At 49.0% G+C, this 21,864-nt stretch overlaps 1 protein-coding gene across 1 annotated transcript in view; it reads left to right on the plus strand.

Annotated features, from left to right (window-relative positions):
* Positions 1-259: 259 nt before the first annotated feature.
* Positions 260-21,864, plus strand: part of LOC147420060 (uncharacterized) — a 54,972-nt gene continuing 33,367 nt past the window's right edge. The window contains exons 1-3 of the mRNA XM_086504076.1: positions 260-444; positions 1,125-1,227; positions 8,197-8,255. Coding sequence (XP_086360202.1) covers positions 260-444; positions 1,125-1,227; positions 8,197-8,255 — 347 coding nt within the window. The remainder of the gene's footprint in view (positions 445-1,124; positions 1,228-8,196; positions 8,256-21,864) is intronic.

Raw genomic sequence — 21,864 nt, forward strand, 5'->3', positions numbered from 1 at the left:
CCGTGTCTCTTTGTCAACTGCCCTTTGAACGTCCTTTCTAAGGTTTCTCCTGGTCTTGGAAGGAGATTTTACCAAGAGACAGCCACATACGCGCCGAGTTTATGTGGGCTATATGGAATATTTTTCTTTGTGAGGATGCCCATCAAGCTCACATGACACAAATTTAGAGGGTTTCTTGATGAAATTCATTTGCATGTCCACCAATTAGCTTTCGAAAAAGCTCAAATTTATCAAATAAGAACATGAATGCTACATGTTTATGGATCCTCTGAGGATGCAGCCAGGAATCAATGTAAATTCTTGGAAGACCTCCAAAATGCCCAAGATGAGTGGAATGATGCTAGTAACTTGTTACCTGCAATCCGAGCTGAATTGGATTCCGTCCGATAATGCCTCAAGCTTCAGTGATTCTCTTGAAGGCAGTGATCCAATTCTGGATTCGAAGTACTCTCAACCACTTCAAGAATAGGTTGCGTTGAAGCTCATTCAGAATCCGATTCCCTCCGCTACAATCCCAATTGTATCTAGGATGAGAGATTTTGTATCTAGATTTTTGTATCATCCCGTTGCCCATTCCTTGGGCTCCTTATGTAATTTTTTTGCTCTCTTAATACAATTCACGCACCGTTTTTTATTTTTAAAAAAACAATTAGGGAAGTCATAAGGTCGAGACAAACCGAGACCTAAATTTTGTGAGTATTCGATATTACAGAACACAAAATTTTACACATATAGTGTATATCTATACTATTATAAAAGGGGGAGGGATTCCGCCCTGCCCCCCCTACCCCCCCCAACACGTGGCGAGAGCTCCTTTCCCCGGCTGGTTCCGGCCAATGTGCACTGTCGCCCTGCAACCCTACGCACTCAGTGAGACAGCACGCGAGAGAGGCGGCCAAAGGCCGCCAACCACACTAGTACATCTAAACTAACATAATATGGCGGATGGGAGTCCCATTTACACGTGGCGCAAGCTACGAGATGAAGGCTAAATTCCAAATTCCAAAAATAAGAGTGGCTCTTGGACATGCGATAAAGTGGGAGAGAGAAAGAGAGAGAGGCCGCCGAAGGCGGTCGGCCGTACTAGTATACACGATATGGAAGTGGAATTGTCTTGTATGTAGCGCTCCCATACCTGAGCAGACCACCTTACAAGTTGGACTCCTCCCATTGGTTTGGAGGAGCTTTGACCCCGACTACGCGGATGTGCTCAACAAGTTGCGCATGGTAGAATGATAACTTGACAACAGGTGCTCGCTGCTACAGTATCCCCTGCACTGCGCCCCCCCCTCCCCCCCCCCCCCATCGCTTCCCGCCTGCCCTCTCTCTACCCCCCCCCCCCCCCCCCCCCCCCCCCCCCTCGCTGCCCCCTTGCTGCCCTGCGTGTCCGCGCGCTGCCTTTCCCCAGCTGTGGCAGTTTGCGGCACTGCCGCTGCTGCAGCCCCACCCGCCACTGCCGCCCCTGCCATCCCCTTCCGACCCCCCCTGTTGCGCAGCTCCCGCCATTGCCCCCGCCCGTTGCTGCTTGCGCTCTCGCAGTAGCCGTTTCCACCACCCCCCCCCCCCCCCCCCCCGTCGACCCGCCTGCTTTTTTCTCCTCACTGTTACATCCTGCACATTGGTACTCTCAGCATTGACTCCGTTTTGGGGCAGTGCTTGGCGTGTCAAGTTGCAAATTCCGCCCGCCATCTTCTTCCTGCGCCACAGCAGTAGACACAGATGGAGGCTCCAACTTCGCCACAGAGGGACTCGCCTGAAGCCCCCTCGCCCGACCCTGCTGAGCCCACCATTCGACTTGCTCTTTTGCCGACAGAGCAAGAGAGCCTTGCCGCAAAGGTAGAGCGCTTGCAGGCGACTTTGGTCAACTGCAAGGTTCTCGGCACCCGACCTAGCAGAGGAGAGCTGCGAGACCTTCTCCAAGCCCGCCTTCTCGCAGAGGTGAGCAAGATCCTAGATGTCCAGATTCTCGGACGGGGGTACTACCAGATCGAGTTCGAGACTTCCGAGATGGCCTCCAAGGTCATAGCTATGACTCCCTTGGCCATCCGAGTATCACGCGCCCACTTTCGACAGTGGCGACATGGTTTTGACCCGACTTCGGATGTGCTAGTAGAGGAGGCAGACATCCCCATCTCAGTCTGCTTTCCGGGTTTACAGAGGGAGTACCTTCCACTTCTCTCCAAGATTGGTTCCGCCATCAGGACAGTCCTGGAGACACCTCGTACGACAGCATCAGTAGCTGCCAAGGCGGCTGGCATCCCTTCAGTTCGAGTTTTGGTAAGAGATACCCACACGCTCCCGAAGGTCGTTCTTCTGCCTGGGTGAGTGGGGGTTGGTTTAGACAAAGTGTGGAGTACTCAGGTCTCCCGAACCAGTGCTTCATTTGCAGACAGATTGGGCCACCTAGCGAAGGCCTGTCCACGGAGGAGGCCACGACCTGCACCTCAACCTCAGCCCCAGCCTGCCAAGGCTGGGCCGCAGCCACAGCCGGCGGCACAGCGCACAGATTCAGAGCCACCCTCCGAGCCTGGGGCTCCAGCGGAGGAGGGGTGGCAGCAGGCCCGTCGCCGTCGACGCCAGGGGCCACAGCGACAGCTTGGCACTCAGAGTGGCCCTCAGGTGCCTACTCAACAGCAGTGGGTTCCCACGGGGAACCGCTTTGGTCCTCTTGAGCACGAGGAGCCCCCTACACCAGCATCCACCTCTGCTTCACCCTCGCCAGCCGCCCCCCCTTCAGAGTTCCCCTCCTCCTCCTCATCCCCCCCCCCCCCCTCCCGCCTTCTGCTCCAGTCCACTCCCCACCTCACCCCCCTGCCTCTGTCGCCCCACCCCGCTTCTCTTCTCCTCCGCCCCCCCCCAGCTCCTTCTCCCCCTCCTCCTGCTTCAGTACCACAGTCGACTCAGGAGACTGGTCCCTCGCCGGCGGCTAGGAGATCTCTTGGCAGCGCTTTTGCCACGAGTCGCCTAGCGAGAGAGGGCCAGCCTTTCTTGCGGCCCCCTCTGCAAATTCAGACATCTTCCCTTGCAGCTATCCCCCGGGGTCTGACGAGCATTGACCTCCGACGCCACTGGGATTTCTTCGATTATGGGTTCACTCGCTTTCTCGGCGATTCCGCAGCAGACCACGAGGCAGCCTGCTTCAGGGTCCATGCTTTGTTCCTCGCCGCTAGGGGGACAGAGGCCTTGGACTCAGCAGTTGGTTTCTCTTTCCCCCTCTGTGGTAGGACCGAGACAAAGTGGTCCCTCGACTCAGTGGTGGGATGGTTGCATACACAGGTTCTCGAGTTCTCTCACCACATGGGAGAACATGGAGTTACAAATCTGCTGCAGACTTTGTGGCCACTGGCCAAGTTTGTGGTGACACCCCCAGATTCAACAGGATGTAGGCACATTGTGGTGTACTTTTTTTATGATACGCAGTGTTTGCCTTGCTATGTATTCATTCATGAGGACTCCTGGACAGAGCAGGTTGCTTTTCGCATGGCTCTCTCTGCTTGGGCTTAGGCCAGGCACTCACTGCAGTCTCGCCTATCTAGAGGACGCTCGGATGCGGATTACTCCCCATCCAAGCCAGCCTCGAAGATAGCCCGTCTTGCTGCTGCGACAGCATCTGTTCTCTCTCGTTCCCCATGAGGATCGTCTCGTGGAACGTGCAGGGACTAGGTGGGCCCCAATTTCAGCGACAGCGGGGCCGATTGCGATCAGGAGCTTCAGCGTTGCCTTGTGGGAGGAGAGATTGATCTCCTTATGCTTCAGGAGCACCATTTGTCTGAGAGCCACATTCGGCGATGTGGTCAGATTTTGCGTGGACGTTATGATACCTTTTGGTCAGCTGCTTTTGGACTTGGAGGCATCCAGGGAGGGGTATATATGACTATTGCGGACTCATTGCAGCAGGCCATTGTGGGCAGAGGGATTATTGTGCCAGGCAGGGCTCAGTGGATCACTACGCAGGTTCAGGGTGGCCTTGTGGGCTTCCTGAACATCTATGCGCCCAATGTGGCGAGTACTCGTGCACAGTTTTGGTCACAGATTGTTGAGTCCTTACCACAGGTTGACCATTGGTGTGTAGGAGGGGACTTCAACATGTTGGAGGACCCTTCTGACAGGATCGGAGGCAGCCATGCTACTTTGCATGGAGTCGAGTTAGCAGCTTGGGAGAGGTTGTGTATGACTTTGAGGGTCTCGGACACATGGCAGCACTCTGGCTTTGTGAGGCCTCCAGAGAGTCTTGCCTTCTCTAGGTCGCACCCCAAAGTGGGACGAGTGAATCTATCGCGGATAGATCGCTTCTACACTAGTGACCACTTCAGTGACTTGGGAGGATCAGTGGGCATCCTGGCAGGGACATCCTTCTCGGACCATGCACCAGTGATCTTTAGAGTGGCAGACAGGCAGAGGAGTGGGAGCACGATGCTCCGCATCCCAGAGCGGGTCTTGTTGGACTCAGCACTCAGAGAGAGGGTAGAGGCTCTCTGGACAGAGGGCATGGACAGCCAAGCTCTACCTGCAGACATAGTGGCCTTAGGCCTAGCTCAGCTTAGCCACTTTTTTCTTCAGGAGTCTCTGGCTCGACGGGCTACAGCGACTGCAGTGAGAGAGGAGGAGCAACGTCTCAGACGAGGCATTGCTTCACTACAGAGGATGCAGGAGCAGCATCCAGACAGTCCATGGTTGGAGGAGCAATTATAGTAGGCTCGCCAAGAGCTTGCTTGCACAGAGGAGAGGCGTCATGAGTTTGCCTTTCATCGACAGGCATCTCAGTGGACTCAGGTGGGTGACAGAGTGACAGGTGCTTTTTTTGAGACACTAGGACCTCGGCACTCGCATGCCAAGGTCAATCAGTTGAGGAGACCCGATGGGTCAGTTGTTTGTGAGCCCGAGGATATGCGTGCAGTTGCTACTGACTTTTACCGTGAGTTACTTTCGGCTGAGCCTCAGTCAGAGCGGCAGGGTGCATGCAGGGAGCAGGTTTGGGCACAGATGCCTTGTCTTGTGACTGAGGAGATGCGCCAGAGGCTAGAGATGCCTCTTCAGCTTGAGGAGCTGCACACGGCTCTTAGGGCCCTCCCTCGTGGTAGCTGTCCAGGTGAGGATGGGCTGACTCCCAGCTTCTTCTTGGATTACTGGGACCTGCTTGGCCCAGATCTATGTGGTGCCTTTCAGTACATTCTGCACACAGGAGTGATGCCGGATAGCATGAGTGAGGACCTGATTTACCTCATTGCAAAGGAGGGTGGCTCCTTGGATGAGATTCGACAGTGGCGCCCCATCACCATCCTCAACTCAGCCTACAAAATTCTTGCCAAGGCTCTGAGTTTGAGGATTCACCCACTTTTGGAGAGCCTTATATATGGGACTCAGACAGGTTTTGTCAAGGAACCCAGTATCCTTGACAACATCTTCAATTTCTCGGAGGCTTCTGCCCTGGCACGGCTCCGTGGGGAGGACTTTCTAGAGGGCACTCTACGTAGGATGGGCTTCCCAGATGCTTGGATCAGAGGGGTGTCAACTTTGTACAGACAGGCTCACAGTCAGGTGATTTTGGTAGGAGGTAGAGGTAAGCGCTTCATGCTCACACGATCGGTCAGACAGGGTTGTCCTCTTGCCCCCTTTCTCTTTCTGTTCTATGCAGAGGCGATGAGCAGATTTTTGGTCTTGTAGCACGTTGGTCTGAGGGGCTTAGCACTCCCTATACGGGGAGATGAGCTTCTGGACGCTGAGTTTGCCGATGACTCAGTCTTGTACTTAGAGGGCCAGGAGGCCAATCTACACAGATGTGAGCAGGCTTTGGAGACCTTCTGTTGTGCATCGGGCGCACTTATCAACTGGAGAAAGACAGTGGCTTTCTCGGTTGGCAATGCTCTTGTGCCAGATTGGATGCCAGGAGAGGGTTTCATGTGGATTCCTCCAGGGACTGCAGTTCGGTACTTGGGTTGTCAGGTTGGTTTGGACTTGTCCCCCGAGCAGCACATTGCTCCTCTTCTCCTGTCTATCAGGAGAAAGCTGTTACATTGGAGCTCAGCACGACTTTCGCTGGCTGGTAGAGTGGTAGTTGCCAACCAGGTGTTGTTGGCGACTATGTGGTACATCACTTCTTGTTGGTTCTTCTCGAGTTCTTGTATCAGCCACGTAGAGAGGCTGATCAGGAACTTCCTTTGGTCAGGTCGTGACACTCAGATTGCCCGAGCCAAGGTGGCTTGGTCGGTCATCACACTTCCTTTTTCTCAGGGAGGGCTTGGGATCATTGATCAAGCACAGCAGAGCAGAGCCCTTCTTGGGAAGCTCGTCGTCAGAGGACTTCTTCCAGGCGAGGAGCCCTGGAAGGAGTTCTTGCTGCAGAGGCTTCGTGCCAGGGTGCCTCAGTCAGGAGGCCCTTGGACACCTTCGACCAGATGGATCTTTACAGAGTTGCACTGAGTTGGTTTGAGTAGGAGACTGGAGGACCGCTTCGCTGTGAGTTTGCTTCGATCTTGGGAGCTCCTACTGCGTGGCCTAGAGCAGAGATAGGCGACATGCACAGAGGAGCGCCTACGGAAGCCCCTCGTCTGGAACCCCAGGGTTAGCACTAAGAGAGGCCACTTGGTTGGGAGTCGGCCTCATGTTTCTTGGGGTCCCATGGCGGCAGGTCCAGCACGTTCTCTAGGTGACTGGCTAGAGTTCACAGTTTTGTCAGAGGAGGTGCAGGCCGTCCAGCTTCAAGGCATGAGAGGGGTGCAGAGCATGTGTCAGGACATCTCAGAGTCACTTCCAGCTGAGTGGTTCACGCCTTTCGAGCCAGTAGCACCCCGGTGGATGGGAGCCTTCACACGACTGGAGGTTCTCATTTCAGTCAGGGCTTGCTCAGAGACTGTCCCAACCCTGTTCTTCGAGCTTCAGGGTGTGGGACGATTATATCAAGTTGCAGTAGAGGCCCCGCAGGTAGCAGAGTGCTGTTTCCAGAGGATCCGAGTTGTGGGCATCTGTGGGAGGACTTGCGTCATAGACCCTGACCCAGCAGCTCTTGAGACTGGACACTAGAGGCTATGGACTTGGGAGTGTTGTCCACTGGCACGAGTACAGTGGGATCCTGGTGAGTGGCTATGGAGGGACCCCTTCTCTTCTGCAGACCGCCTAGGAGTCCCCTTCTTTCAGTACACTGTTCGGCTTGGATGTCATATACTTGCAGCATAGAGAGAGGCCCGCCCCACTGCAGCACGTCATTGGCATGAGGAGGGCCATACAGTCGAGTTCTTGGCATCTTTTTGGCAGAGGCTGTGGGACTCCAGACAGCCGAGGAGCGTCACTTTGTTCCAGTGGCTGGTTGCACACAGAGCCACAGCAGTAGGGAGCTGGCTTGTGCATAGTGGTCTCTCGGCCGCATGTGCAGCCTGTGACCAGTTGGTGGAGAGTCAGCGTCACTGTCTGTGGGACTGTCCCTCGGCCCAGCAGGTGTGGCTACGTGTTCTTCGGCTGATGCTTGCCCTCTCCACGGCTCGACGGTACACTTGGGGGGCAGCGGCTTGGTCCACCCTCAAGGGCCCAGCACTTCAGTTTGAGCTATCTTCCACAAGCAGGATGAGAGTGATACAGGGGGGGCGACCTACAGTCAAGCCTGCTACAGAGCTTACTCCACAGGAGTGGTGCAGTGAGAGAGAGGAGTGTTGGGAGCTCATCAGCGGCCTAGCTCTCTGGTTCATCTGGCGGGGCCGCTGTTTCCGCATCTTTTAGGCTCATCTTGTGCCACCAGCAGAGACTGTTGGTGACTTTTGGCTAGAGCTGATCCATACTCTCAGAGGACAGCTTGAGGGACTACACGGCAGCTCCGACCGCATGCGGGAGTGCCGCGAGGCTTTTCTTCGACTCTGGCACCCTGGGCCTTTCTACACCATAGTCCAGGGGGTGCTCAGATGGCACTACTGACCACCTGTGTGGCTCTTCCCTCCTCCCATCTCTTGATTTAGCCTCATTGTATATATGCTGTTTTTTCATTGGGAGAGTCTCCCATCATGCTTGTTGTAGCCCTCTCTCATAGAGGTGGATGTAGCCCTATGGGCAGTTTTCATTAACTAATAGAAGGATCTATTTCTCGGAAAAAAGAAAAAAGTTGCGCATGATAAAATATTCTTGACTCTGAACAACTTTTAAATTGCAATAATGTAATTTTGTATGTTCCCCAGAAGGGCTAAGTTATGAATTACATTTTTCTTTTGGTAGGGACACTTCCACCACAAATATAATCACATCGATGGCATGAATGTAGCGGGCGGTGGCAGGTAAGGTTCTCTGTCTATGCTTAGGTTTTGTGTAATTTATGTATCTGTGTCAACATCAGTGACATTTCCAGCCATCTTCGCGCTGAGAGAGAGAGAGAGAGAGAGAGAGAGAGAGAGAGAGAGAGAGAGAGAGAGAGAGAGAGAGAGAGTGTAATGAAATGAAATGTTATATTAACGTCTTCAAAAGGCCAGAATGACCTATGAGACCAAACTGATACAAAAGTGGTGAATCTGTTACAATGTCTAGGTACCTTAGTACTAAAGTACTAAGTGTGAAAAGTGTGAAAGTGTGAAATTAAATGTGAAAAACTAAATACAAAGTATTCAATAAACTTCTTAGGAGCATTCTGGGTGTCTGGCTAGAATGCTTCTAATCCTTTGTTGTAGTCTCCTCCGGTGAAGTGTGCTTCTGCATCTCGGTCGTGGTCGTCTCGATTTCCTAAGCTCAATCGCCCTATCAACGAGGGTGCCTTTAGTATGAATGTGGGTACTCCTTTGTGCTGGCTGCTGGCCTCTTGCTTCTCCATCCACTCCTCCTTCTCTCGATCCGAAGAAATCTGTGATGTGCCTCTGAGGCTGTAGTGCTCTTTGTCTTCTCATTAGATTATCCCTGTGCCAATGTAGTTCCAGTAGGTACAAGCCTAAGCATCTTTGATCTTGGTATTGCATGACTCTATCTAGAGGTCCAAAGCCTTCTTTAAATAGGCAATGGAAACACCCACATATCTCATAGTATACGGTGCAATGGCATATGTAGTGTAATTCTGTCTCCGGCTCCATTCCGCATAACTTGCACATTCTGCTCTAAGGTGGGATTCCCCTAAATCTGCCAAATTCAATTTTCAGCTGGTGTGAGGATGTATGAATCTGACCAATAGCACATCTCAAACCATGAGACAGGTGGGTATCCATGTAGCTCGGGCGAATTACAAATCCATCTTCAGATAGCCGTAGGAAGTTTTATTTGTAGTCGGCCATCTTCGTGCCCAATTCTTGTGTAGGGTCTACCCATGTCCTCTTAGTATCCAACTGTATAAAATCCTGACGGATGATTTTATTAATCTCCGTTCGTGTAATTGCCAGTGATGGAGCCTCAAGAGAGTATTGGAAGGGGGGTAATCTTTCCATACTGAACCCGTGTCTTTGAAACCACGAAGACAGTTGCGCATACTAGTAGTAGGGCATGGCTCTAGCGGATCTGGTAGTGGAGGCTGTCCAGATACCATATATAATGATGTTACATATTGACCCCAAATCTCAGGAGAAGTAATCGTCGGAGGCGGTGAGTGCTCGTGAAATAAGCACCAGGCCTCATGTGAGTCCTGACTCAAGAAAAGCTAATATAAATCCTTTTCCAGGCCACAAGTTCTCCTTTTAGCTCCTCGATTATTGCATCTTTTTCCCCCATGTGCTTTTACATATTTATTCTCCATGCTTCAAAACTTGCTACTGCCTCATCGAGTTTCTTTTGCATAACGCATTCTCTTACATTTACTTCGACCTTGATTAGGTTTTGTAATTCCGCTTTCAATTTTCTGAATTTCCTCATCCCCCGGATCTCTCTCCTTAGTTCTCTCATCATGTCTCCATACATGGAGTTCCTGTAGCTCTCAGCGCTGCGTGCATTTCCTTCGTGATGTCATCCCTCATATAGTTTAGCTCTAATTCGAGCATCACCTGGACCTTCTCCATCATTAGCTCATCATGTATCCTGGAGGTTTTCCCAACTTGTAAGGATCCTGGTGATAGTACAGTATCTCTATTTCTCCGTTTAAATGTAGCTGTTGTTTTTTTTGGGGTGGTGTAGCTATCTACACCCGGCCCTTCCCCTTCTGTAAGCGGATCCATCGAACCCGAGCCACAAATGTGGCGACCCCTGCTACCTATGGAATCTTCGGCAAAGGCAGCGCCTGTCTGTAGCTATGGTGGCGCCCAAATTCGGCAACCCTTCGGGGTGGAGAGAGAAAGAGAGACTTCCCTAGCGTTACTGCTCACCCTGCGCGCGCTGCTGCTGCAGAGAGAGAGAAGGGCCTGCTCACTGCCCTGCTGCCCTGAGACCTGCTCACGGAGAGAGCTTCCTGCGCGCGACCTGCTGGAGAACAGCCCTCTGCGCCATCAACAGCAGCAGCAGCAATTCGCACACTTCAGCCTTCAGTTCGCACACAGAGACAAGGGGAGAGCAACCCGCTACCTTCAGCCTTCAGTTCGCGCGCAGAGAGAGAGCCCTGCTCGCGTAGTGAAGCTACCCGCGTAGGAGACCTGCTCGCGTAGGAGATGCTGCTCGCGTAGGACCTGCTCCGCGAGAGAGAGAAAGGTGTTGACAGGCTGCTCGCGTAGGAGATGCTACAAGAGAGAGAGAGAGAGAGAGAGAGAGAGAGAGAGAGAGAGAGAGAGAGAGAGAGAGAGAGAGAGAGAGAGAGAGAAACGCTACAAGATCATGGTGACTCATTGGTGAGATGGCACGAGGGTGTTGTTTGAGCAAGAGGTGAAGGTATAAGGTCGATAAGCTGCTGTCTGTGAGAAGGGAGACCGTTGTGAGTAGGTTGCTCTTGCAGTGTGCAACACGGTGCATGTCAGGTGGTGCAAGCCTGCTGGCTGCAAGGCACTGCTTGAGAAAAGCAGCCAGGGTAGGGGACAGGAGAGAAAGGGGATGTAGGGGGACTAGGGAGGATTCTTTAAGAGTGGTAGGAGATAGGAGAGCAAAATTGACAAGTGATAAAATCACTACGCCTGCCCATAAGAAGTTTCACCTCATGGTAAAGCTCACCATAAATGGGCAAAAGGAGAAAAATACTTTTAAAATGTGAAAACCCTTCTTTGCAGCAAAGGGGACTTGGCAAGAGATGCAAAAGACTTTTCCAACTAGCTCAACACAACAACCAAATCAAGCCTTCCAAACTTTTTTTTGCCATACTCAAAATTGTGAGCGGGTTGCATGTCGAGCCTTCCAAACTTAATGCCGAGAACCCAAAGCATGACAAAAAATCATGAATAGTGTGATATTACATCATCCCAAAACTTTTTTTTGCCATACTCAAAATTGTGAGCCGGTTTAGTGTCGAGCCTTCCAAACTTAATGGCGAAAACCCAAAGCATGACAAAAAAAATCATGAATAGTGTGATATTACATCATCCCAAACTTTAGGAGTGGCCCAATCACTTTAAATCCTAAATTTACAAGAATCGGACGTCATAGTAGAAATTCCAATGTAAAGATTACATTCTATAGATTATGGCAAACGCAATATGCAAGGCTCTCAAAGAGATTCACGTGAAGGAAACCTCTTAGAAGATAAGGGATCTACTAATGTTAAAGCTGACGAAAATTAATCTATATCCTAGATTGATATGTGTTTACAAAGCTCTCATCTTACAATAGCAAGAAATGTTTACTTATAATGAGACATTGTTTGCTAGTGTGGAGGTCAATTGGCATCTTGTCAGCCTGCAAGGACATAGTCGTAGTCTCCCGATGCCCCTCTTTCCTAAGTGCCAATTAGAGGCATAGTATGACTCTCCGAGTCTTTCAAGGCATTTGTTGACCTTCCACTCTGTCACAACAATTAGTTGGTGCCTTTCCCTCAACAAACCTTGAAGCATGGCAACATGTCCTCGAGCTCATACACTACCATGGCAATGGAAACGCCCACGTATCTCATAGTATACAGTGCAATGGCATATGTAGTGTAATTCTGTCTCCGGCTCCATTCCGCATAACTTGCAAATTCTGCTCTCAGGTGGGATTCCCCTAAATCTGCCAAATTCAATTTCCAGATGGTGTGAGGATGTACGAATCTGACCAATAACACATCTCAAACCATGAGACAGGTGGGTATCCATGTAGCTTGGGCGAGTCACAAATCCATCCTCAGATAGCTGTAGGAAGTTTTCTTTGTAGTCGGCCATCTTCGTGCCCAATTCTTGTGTAGGGTCTACCCATGTCCTCTTAGTATCCAACTGTATAAGATCCTGACGGATGATTTTATTAATCTCCGTTCGTGTAATTGCAAGTGATGCAGCCTCAAGAGAGTATTGGAAGGGGGGTAATCTTTCCATACTGAACCCGTGTCTCTGAAACCACGAAGACAGTTGCGCATACTAGTAGTAGGGCATGGCTCTAGCGGATCTGGTAGTGGAGGCTGTCCAGATACCATATATAATGATGTTACATATTGACCCCAAATCTCAGGAGAAGTAATCGTCGGAGGCGGTGAGTGCTCGTGAAATAAGCGCCAGGCCTCATGTGAGTCCTGACTCAAGAAAAGCTAATATAAATCCTTTTCCAGTTTGGCTAAAAATGCCCTTTTCTTGCGATGTACTATACGCTGAAGAGCAATCCGAGACTGCTTATATGTGATGATCCCAAGTGTAAGCTCATTCTGTACCTGGGTTCTCGTCTCTCTGCATTCCTCGTCATACCAACTGTTCTGGGGCATGTTCCCAGATCCTCTCTTCGGATCAGGTTGAGTATGTGGGTATGCCTCTTGTGCTGCTCCATGTAGTATCTCTGTTAACTGAGAAGTAATCTCCTCTACAGTATATACTGGCTCGGCTGCCCACATCCTATTATAGATCTTTGCCACATAGACTGAATCAGTCTCTGGTGTGAAAGTATATCTTGTGTGTGTCTTCTTCCTTGGTACTTGAGAGGCATTATATTGAAAGGAGATTGATAAGGTCAAGAGAGCATGATCCACTGCAATTCCAACTGGTCTGGGTCCCACCGTAAAGTCCTCGATACTAGAAAGAAAGCTTGGTGAAGTCATGACATAATCCACTGTGCTAGCCCCATGCCTGTGCGGGAAGCATGTGAATCCCCTAGATAAAGGGAAATTCTCTAGACCATTAAGTATGGCCAAACCATGTGTAGTTGCCATCTCCATGAGATGTCTACCATATTCAGTGTGTTCTTTATCCTGTGAGTTTCTAGTAAGCCCCCTTTGTGATAAATCCACTTCTCTGAGCATTTCCTCAGAGGTATCATAGAATACTGCTTGAGAGTTGGCCGTTCTAGCATTAAAGTCTCCTAAGAGAACGATGTCTCCATCTCTAGAAAACTCCCATATGTCATTACTCAATATGGAGAAAGGGGACTGTCCTTTAGGTGAGGAGTAGACTGATGTACTTGGAGGGAAGTAGCATATAGCGATATATAGAAATCTACTTGTCTCGGCTCTCATTCTAACCCACATATACCTTGCTTGTTCATCTTTCCTGATGATCTGTAGTAGTGGTTTCAGCTCTTCTTTAAATAAGACCGCTACTCCTCCTGAACCCCGGCTACCCCGTAGAGATCTTTTGTCTGGTCGACCGGCTGTTTCCCATAAATAACCCTTCACATGTGGCATACGTTGTCCCGGTATCTGGTGTGTCTCTGAGTAGAAAACTATGTCTGTCCCTAAAGCTGTCTTCAAAGGCACCTACATCTAGCCTATATGATCCATTACAATTCCACGCCGCTATTCTGAGCGTCGCCCCATCGGTCTCGCACCGTCATGCTGAGCGCTTTTCCAAAACCACTACTTTCCCTCCTCTATAAAAGGCGATTTTCCCCTTTTCTCTTGCTGCCCTGATCTCTGGCATCAACTCTTGCATGTGTGCCACTTGTGCCAATGTAAGGTCATCTCCTAGGAAAATACCGGTTTTCTTAAGAGCTGGCCTCTTCTTTAGAAATTCTTTCCTTATTTCTATATTCGGGAAGCGGAGAATAAGTGCCCTATCCTTTACGTTTCCCTTCACATCGATTCCTTTCTTGCCCACTCTCCATGCACTTGTGTGAGTGGGCTCTGTGATGCCCATACGTTGTAGCAGTTCCTTCACTTCTTCATCTACATTCTCTTTGTCTTGGACTCCTGTGACCCGCACATGTAGAGCCCGATTCTTCCTTTTCTGCTCTTCCTCAATGGTCATATTAATAATGGTGGAGGTAGGTGTGGTATCGGGCATCTGGGCCTTCCCTTTCTTCTTATCTTCAATCCATTTCTCTCCTTCATCAACCTTTTCTTGTGTCTTACAAAGACGTTCCGCCCATGAAGATGCCGTTTCGATTTCTGTTCATCTCCTTCCCGTAGAGCTTTCATCTGATCCTTCATGTCCTCGAGCTCCTTCAGCAGCGAAGGTTGGTCGTCTCCCTTCTCCTTAGTTACAGATTTGCAAGCCGCAAGTTCTCCTTTTAGCTCCTCGATTATTGCATCTTTTTTCCCCCATTTGCTTTTCCATATTTGTTCTACATGCTTCAAAACTTGCTACTGCCTCATCGATTTTCTTTTGCGTAACACATTCTGTTACATTTACTTCGGCCTTGATTAGGTTTCGTAATTCCGTTTTCAAGTTCTGAATCTCCTCATTCTGTATCCCCTGGATCTCTCTCCTTAGTTCTCTCATCATGTCTCCATACATGGAGTTCCTGTAGCTCTCAGCGTTCGCGTGCATTTCCTTCCTGATGTCATCCCTCATATAATTTAGCTCTGATTTGAGCATCACCTGGACCTTCTCCATCATTAGGTCATCATGTATCCTGGAGGTTTTCTCCAATCGTAAGGATCCTGGTGATAGTACAGTATCTCTGTTTCTCCGTTTAAATGTAGCTGTTGTCTTTTTGGGGGTGGTGTAGCTATCTACACCCGGCCCTTCCCCTTCGGTAGGCGGATCCATCGAACCAAAGCCACAAATGTGGGGTAGGGTATTACGATGAGGAAGTCCTTCTCCTCGTAGAAGAGCTTGCAGAGAGAGCGTGTGTGCGTACGGTCCTCGCGCGGCCCTGAGAGAGAGAGAGAGAGAGAGAGAGAGAGAGAGAGAGAGAGAGAGAGAGAGAGAGAATTTCCTCTTCACCTAGGTTTGACTCACCCTTCACAAAAGAGAGAGCACTTCCTTTGATTTGCTTTTGATGTTGTGTGGGAACTACTTCTTAGGATGTCTTCTTTGTAGGATGCCCTCACGTAGGATGTCTTTGCGTAGGATGTCCCTGCCCGTCGCGTAGGATGTCTTCGCATAGGATGTCACTGCCCTCGCGTAGGATGTCACTGCCCTCGCGCTGTCGTCGCGATGGGAGAGAGAGGGCGAGCAGCAGGTCGAACAGCTGAGCCACGTGAACAGCTGCAGGGCGAGCAACAGGGCGAGCCTGGCTCTCTTCTTCTTTGGCTGCCCTCGCGTCTTTTTGCCACCGCCGCCTCAGAGAGGTAGAGATGGCCAGCTCGCTGCCTTGCTGCCCTCACGTTGTGCCGCTAGCCACTCGCGATGTTCACCAGCTCCTCGGAGAGAGAGAGAGAGAGAGAGAGAGAGAGAGAGAGAGAGAGAGAGAGAGAGAGAGAGAGAGAGAGAGAGAGAGAGAGAGTTCTATTATCGTCCTCGGAGGTCAAATATGACCTATGGGACCAAATGAATATGTCACGTGGTGTGAGTGGAGGTCATAAGTGACTCTCGATGCTCAAAAATGGCTGAAATGAGCGTCGCAATAGAGAGTCCACGTCGTGGTTGGGAGAGGAAGGTATGTAGGGAGAGCTCATGGCTGAATATATGGGGAAAAGAGGACCTAATGTGGTCAAAAGCTGAGCACTCAAGTAATGTGTGGTACTCACTCTCTCGCACTTGACGAGGACATAAGGTGCAAAGTCGATGAGACTCCTCGCCAGTGCCCCAACGTCCTGTCTCGCAGCGTAGAGAATGGGAGCTAAGACAAATGGAGGCAATGGTACGGATCGCACTCAATGGGATGGGCTCAACGATGTAGGGATGGGTTCGGTTACCATGTTCGGAGAAGAAGAGAGATTTGTAGTTTGGGGCAATGTGTGTGGTGTAATGGCTGAGCGAGAACCTCAAGATTTCTCCCAAGCCATGATACATTGTCTATCGATACTACTTCGTCTTCTGCCTTCGCTGGCGCCCAAAGGGCTTCTTTTATAGGTCTTTGAGGGCCAGTCACAAGGATACTCTATTTCTTGGACTATATAGTACTGCAGATCTTACAAGATTTACTATATATTTACTTGTGCGATGGGGTTTCCCTCTCATGGGTTAGCAAGAAGTTAAAACGCTCAAGAAGTGATGGTGATTTCCGGTAGGCAGTAATATTATGTTTTAGCACAAAAAGAACTCAGTGCTGACAATTCGATAGTGACAATGTACATTGTGGATGATTTTCTTACACACATAGAACAAGATATATAACACGTTGGACCATGGAGAGTGCAATTTAGAAAACGTATTTGAGTCTGCTTTTTTACAGTTGTTGTCACGTGTACACTTCACTTGCACTACGTGGACAAGCTTTTGCTACAGTCTAGCGTCAATTTTAGCTTAGGACCTAGCCTATGGCACCCTCGTGAGCCTCTAGAAGTACGTGCATGATCAAGCAGGTCATAGTTGCACACTTTTTTTGTAAATCTGCTTTGATTACTTTACAAGTGGGAAACCTCAAAGCGAGGAAAACCCACAAAAAGAAAGCGATACAAAGAGAAGAGCACTATGAGGCTCCGAAAGCTAGAAGCAGTCAAAGTAAATCCTGTAGGCATCAAGAGTGATGTCTCCAGCGACAAGAAAAATGTAGTGTTTGGTCAAGAGATAATTTGAAATAGGGGAAGGGGTCAACATAAGTGTCGTGGAACATGAAGGAGTTTCTATGGTGCCAGATGGCCCACAGAGTCCAAAATATCTGACCCGGGTGAAGAACACCGCAAACTGAGAATGTGGTGACTGGAGCACCCCGAAAAGCCAAAAGCGTCAGTGAAAAGAGCCGGAAGGAAAACGCAGCCGAAGAGCAATCGACACTTGCCGAATGAAGGCTCTGGAGTGGCAACAATGCCATAGCAAGTGTGGCACAGTCTCCTCAGCTTCAAGGCATCTGGGACAGTGGGAAGACGCAATATGCCGAGCATGTAACACACTGCCAACAGGTAGAGCTCCCACCAAGCAGTGCCACAAGAAAACACATTCCTTCAAAGGCAGATGACTCTGCCAGATGCAAGATAACGTGCGTTGCCACCACAAGGATGACTTGGAAAGCAACCACAGTTGATTACCATGATGCACAATCCATATATCAGACTGAAGGATGGCATATACACTGCCAGCTGAGATACAGTCCAATGTAGTAGTAGCCAGATTCCAATCAGAGAAGCAAGAGTCCACATCCAAAGGAGGAATGGGTGAGTGATCAGCAAGAATCCTTTGAATTTCCCGCTAGAGAGGAGAATAGTGAGGACCCAACCGAAAGCGGGACACTGCATCAACGAACGAAAGAATAGAACCCAAGTCATCAAGCACCTGATGCACCTGACAGATTCCTTTTTGGGAAAAAAAATATGCTTGGCGAGGAGACCGTTGAACCAAAGTCGAAGCGAAGGCCCTTCTCCAATACAGACTCTCCGAACGAAGAGAGTTATCCACATCGGATTGTCGACCATTCCAAGACAAATGCGAAGTGACAACCTTCCAATCAACGATGAGAGAAGAGGTAAAGAGACATCAAGGAATGTGTCCTTCAAGCTTCCCAAAAACAACATCGCAATAAATCGGTTGCCAATGACCAAAAGCTGGGGTGACAATGTGCGTACACAAATGTGTCACCATGAGAGCCCAGGGTTGCTGTTGCTCCACCAAAACTGGCAACAACATAGCTTTCCAAGCCAAAAGATGACGTCGCAAGTCCAAAATATTTAACCCTCCAAGCCGCTTGGGAGAACACAACTTATCCATAGAAAGAAGCCGAAGACTCTTCTTGGTAGACGAGGTCCGCCAAAAATGCTCTAGAATATTGGACATGAGGGACTGCAAGCGCAACCGAGGCCACAATAACAAAGGCAAGTAAAACTGTCACAAAGTGATGACGTGGCGGACAGCAGAAACCCTAATTTCCGTCTGAAACCCTAAAATTCCTGCAAACCCTAAAATCTGCCAGAAACCCTAATTTGCAGCAAACCCTAATTTCAGGCTGAAACCCTAATTCAGCAAACCCTAATTCTGCCGGGGGTGCCACGTGGCAGCAGCAGTACAGATTTCCGTGATTTGCGGTGGAATTTGCGCTGGCAGCTTTTCTTGCTTTTTCTACGCAAATAGCAAGAGAAAGATAGAGAGAAAAAGTCTTTTGCTTTTTCTTTGGGACTCTCAAAGAGAGAGAAAGGGCAGATGCTTTTGCCTTTCAGAGCTTTTGATTTTGAAGCTTTTGGGGCTCTGCTTTTGGGCATCCCTTGTAACCTTTAAATAAGTGGTGAGGGCTTCACTTCTTAGAGCATATGGACGCAGAGTTTGAGAGTGAAACCCTAGCCACTCTCTTGTACTTCGATCTGATTAATATAAAAAGAAATACCGAAAGGGGCGCCAGTCTTTGGCGCCAATATGTCTAGGCACGGAACTCCGCCGGGCCAGTGCAAATCTATTGTGATCTGTGAATTGTTTTGAAGTGGTTATTTGGTGCTGTCGCGATTGATTCTTGACTTGGAGTGTCCAAGTCTGTTACAGTGGTATCAGAGCACGGCCGATTTCTCTTCTACGAGAAATCCGATCCCCAATTTTTTCCGCGGCACCTATGGCTTTACGCAAGGATCAGTAGACTCCCTCTGCATCTGGAGATGCGGGCACGGATCACAACAAAGATTCCGGCAGAGAGTATGGCCTGCCTCGGCCTACTCAGGCGGAGCGGCGAGAGATGGAGTGTCGCTAGTTGATCGGCGATGCAACGAAGATGGTGCTCAATTTTGCGAAGAACCCAAAATTTGCAAAATATATGAGCGAGACTTCTTTTCAAGAAGTGCATGAGCAGTGGCAGAAAACCACTACACCCACTCTCAAGAAACCTTTTGCTCACAAGAAATATTCAGAGAAGGAATTAGAAGAGGTGGTTGATGCACAGATCGCCTAGCTTTTTGACGCGCAAAAGAAAGCCAAAAAGCAGAAGAACAGCACTGACTTCCCGGGATATTTGGGTCGTCAATCAACTTTTGATAAGGCAAAGAAACAGAAGAAGCGTGTTCGATTTGAAGGAGTATCCGGTTCTTCTTCTTCTTCTTCTAACAGTTCTTCTAGCTCTTCAGATTCGAGCGAAGAAAACAGAAAAGGTAAAAAGCAAAGCAAGAAACAAAGCTTCGAAAAGGGCAAGAAAAAGGGAAAGAAGGCTAAATCTCGCCCAGACACTGACAGTTCTACCGAGGACTCGTCTACAGACAGCTCAGATTCCGATGACGGAAACTTTTATGCGAACAAGAAGAATTTTTACAAAGCTAACCAATGTGACTTTCTCGAAGATAAAAACAAGAAAGTCTGAGAGTTTAAGGAAGGTGGCCACTCGATCAAGTTTGATACTTTTTCAGGATACTCAGATGCTTCGAAGGATTTGTCTTTTATACAGCAGTTTGACATCGCTTTCGCGGTAGGACGCTATTCAGAGCACTCCAAGATTCGGAGAGCTACCTCTTACCTTAAGGGGAATGCTCGTACTTGGTGGTCCACGCTTCTTTTAAACAAGATTGCGCCAGTTAAATGGATGAAATTTAAAAAGGTTTTTATTTCTTCTTGGTTGACACAAGAATATGAACGAGATATACAAGCTTCTTGGAACCATCTTTGGATGACCAAGAAAGATACAATCAATGCTTATTGTGAAAGATTCTGGAGCTCTTTTCTACCCGCCTCTTCATTCAAGAAGATCTCGTTCAGAGAACAGATTGAGCGGTTCACCTTGGGTCTACCTACAGAGATCCGAGATCACTGTTTGGAACAGAAGTCAGCTTCTATTCAAGAGTTGATGAGTCATGCGAAGCGGGGCTTTGCCATTCACTCTGACAGTCTGACCTACCTCACAAATGAGATCATGACACAACGAGCCGAACAGACTTCTGGGAATGAAAGTAGAAAGAAAAAGAGCAACCCAGAGAAAAAGGATGCACGACCCAAGCTTACTCCTGAGGAGAGAGCTCGCTTCATTAGAGAGGGGAAGTGCTTTGGATGCGGGAAACAGGGACATATCTCCGTGAAGTGCCCTAAAAAGGCACAAAAAGAACAGAATGATAAAGACGACGACAAGCCTGAGAGTTCGAGAGTAGCTGAGGAACGTGGCAGAAAAGGCAGATAGAAAAGCAGAACTGATACCACATGGCGTGGGATCTGCACCGAATCTAATGAATGAAAGTACAAACTCTGCCGCTTTTGGGGCAAAGTGAAGGAACAGGAAGCTCTTTTGAAGGATCCAAGGCCAACTTCTTTTCACTTGGAATTGGCGGCTCGATTTGGAATTACACCCGACAGAATGACGCCACAGGTGGAGGTAGTTCGACTGGCACCCGGATGGGATATTGCCATTACACCGAGCATTGGCAAACTTCGTTTGCAATGACAGGGGTGTTCAGGGCACGCGAGTGACGTTCTACTCGGAATCCCTTGGTACCACAAGAAATACGCCGTGATTGACTACCGGGCCGAGAAAGTGACTTTGACAAATGAAGGGCTCAGAGATTGTACTTGATGAACTTCAATTTCTTTCCTCATTTGGGAGAGAATTGAACAATGGATAAAGGTTGAATATGTTTTGACCTGAAGAAAAGAACGCCAAGATTTTTTTTCTCCCCACTCATGCCGATTGCTTTTCAGAGGGCCTAAAGATCAAACCATTGATCTGATACCTGGAAGCACGCCACCGAACCGGCCACCTTACCGCCGTGTGAGCCGAGCACAAAATGAAGCGATTATGAACCCAGTGAAAGACCTCTTGGAAAAGGGTCTTGTCCATCGTAGTACTTCACCGTATTGCTCTCCACTGTTGTTGGATTTGAAGAAAAATGGATCTTGAAGAATGTGCATCGATTATAGAGCTTTCAACAAAATCACCATCAAGAACAGATTTCGGATCCCTAGGATTGATGATATACTCGACAGGTTACAGGGATCCTCGTGCTATAACAGACTTGGACACTCCAAGTCAAGAATCAATCGCGACAGCACTAAATAACCACTTCAAAACAATTCACAGATCACAATAGATTTTCACTGGCCCGGCGGAGTTCCGTGCCTAGACATACTGGCCCCAAAGACTGGCGCCCTTTTCGGTATTTCTTTTTGTATTAATCAATCATCAAAGTACAAGAGAGCGTTTAGGGTTTCACTCTCAGACTCTGCGTCCAGATGTTCTGAGAAGTGAGGCCCTCACCACTAATTTAAAGGTTACAAGGGATGCCAAAAAGCAGAGCCCCAAAAGCTTCAAGTCAAAAGCAAGTGCTCTCTCTCTCTCTCTCACAGAGAGTCAAAACTTGAAAGCAAAAGCATTCTCTCTCTTTCTCATTGCGTAGAGAAAAAGCAAGATTCGCGTCGTTCATCACTATAAAAATAAAATAAATAAAAAAATTCACCTCCGTGATTTCCGGAAATTAGGGTTTTTGGCAGAAATTAGGGTTTGCATGAATTTTAGGGTTTTTGGCATAAATTAGGGTTTCTGTTGTCCGCAGCCACATCATCACTTTGTGACATACCCCCCTCTTGAAAGCATTGTAATCGACCACGATTACGCCTGCAAAACCGACAAAAGCCATAAACTGTCTTAGCAGACACGGACTGTTAGTACCTACGTACTAGGAACACACATCTAGCACATGTACAAAATCCACAGTCACATCACACGACATCA

Source organism: Adiantum capillus-veneris, chromosome 28 (genome assembly GCF_014529385.1).
Source record: "Adiantum capillus-veneris isolate H3 chromosome 28, ASM1452938v2, whole genome shotgun sequence".
Lineage (NCBI taxonomy): Eukaryota > Viridiplantae > Streptophyta > Polypodiopsida > Polypodiales > Pteridaceae > Adiantum > Adiantum capillus-veneris.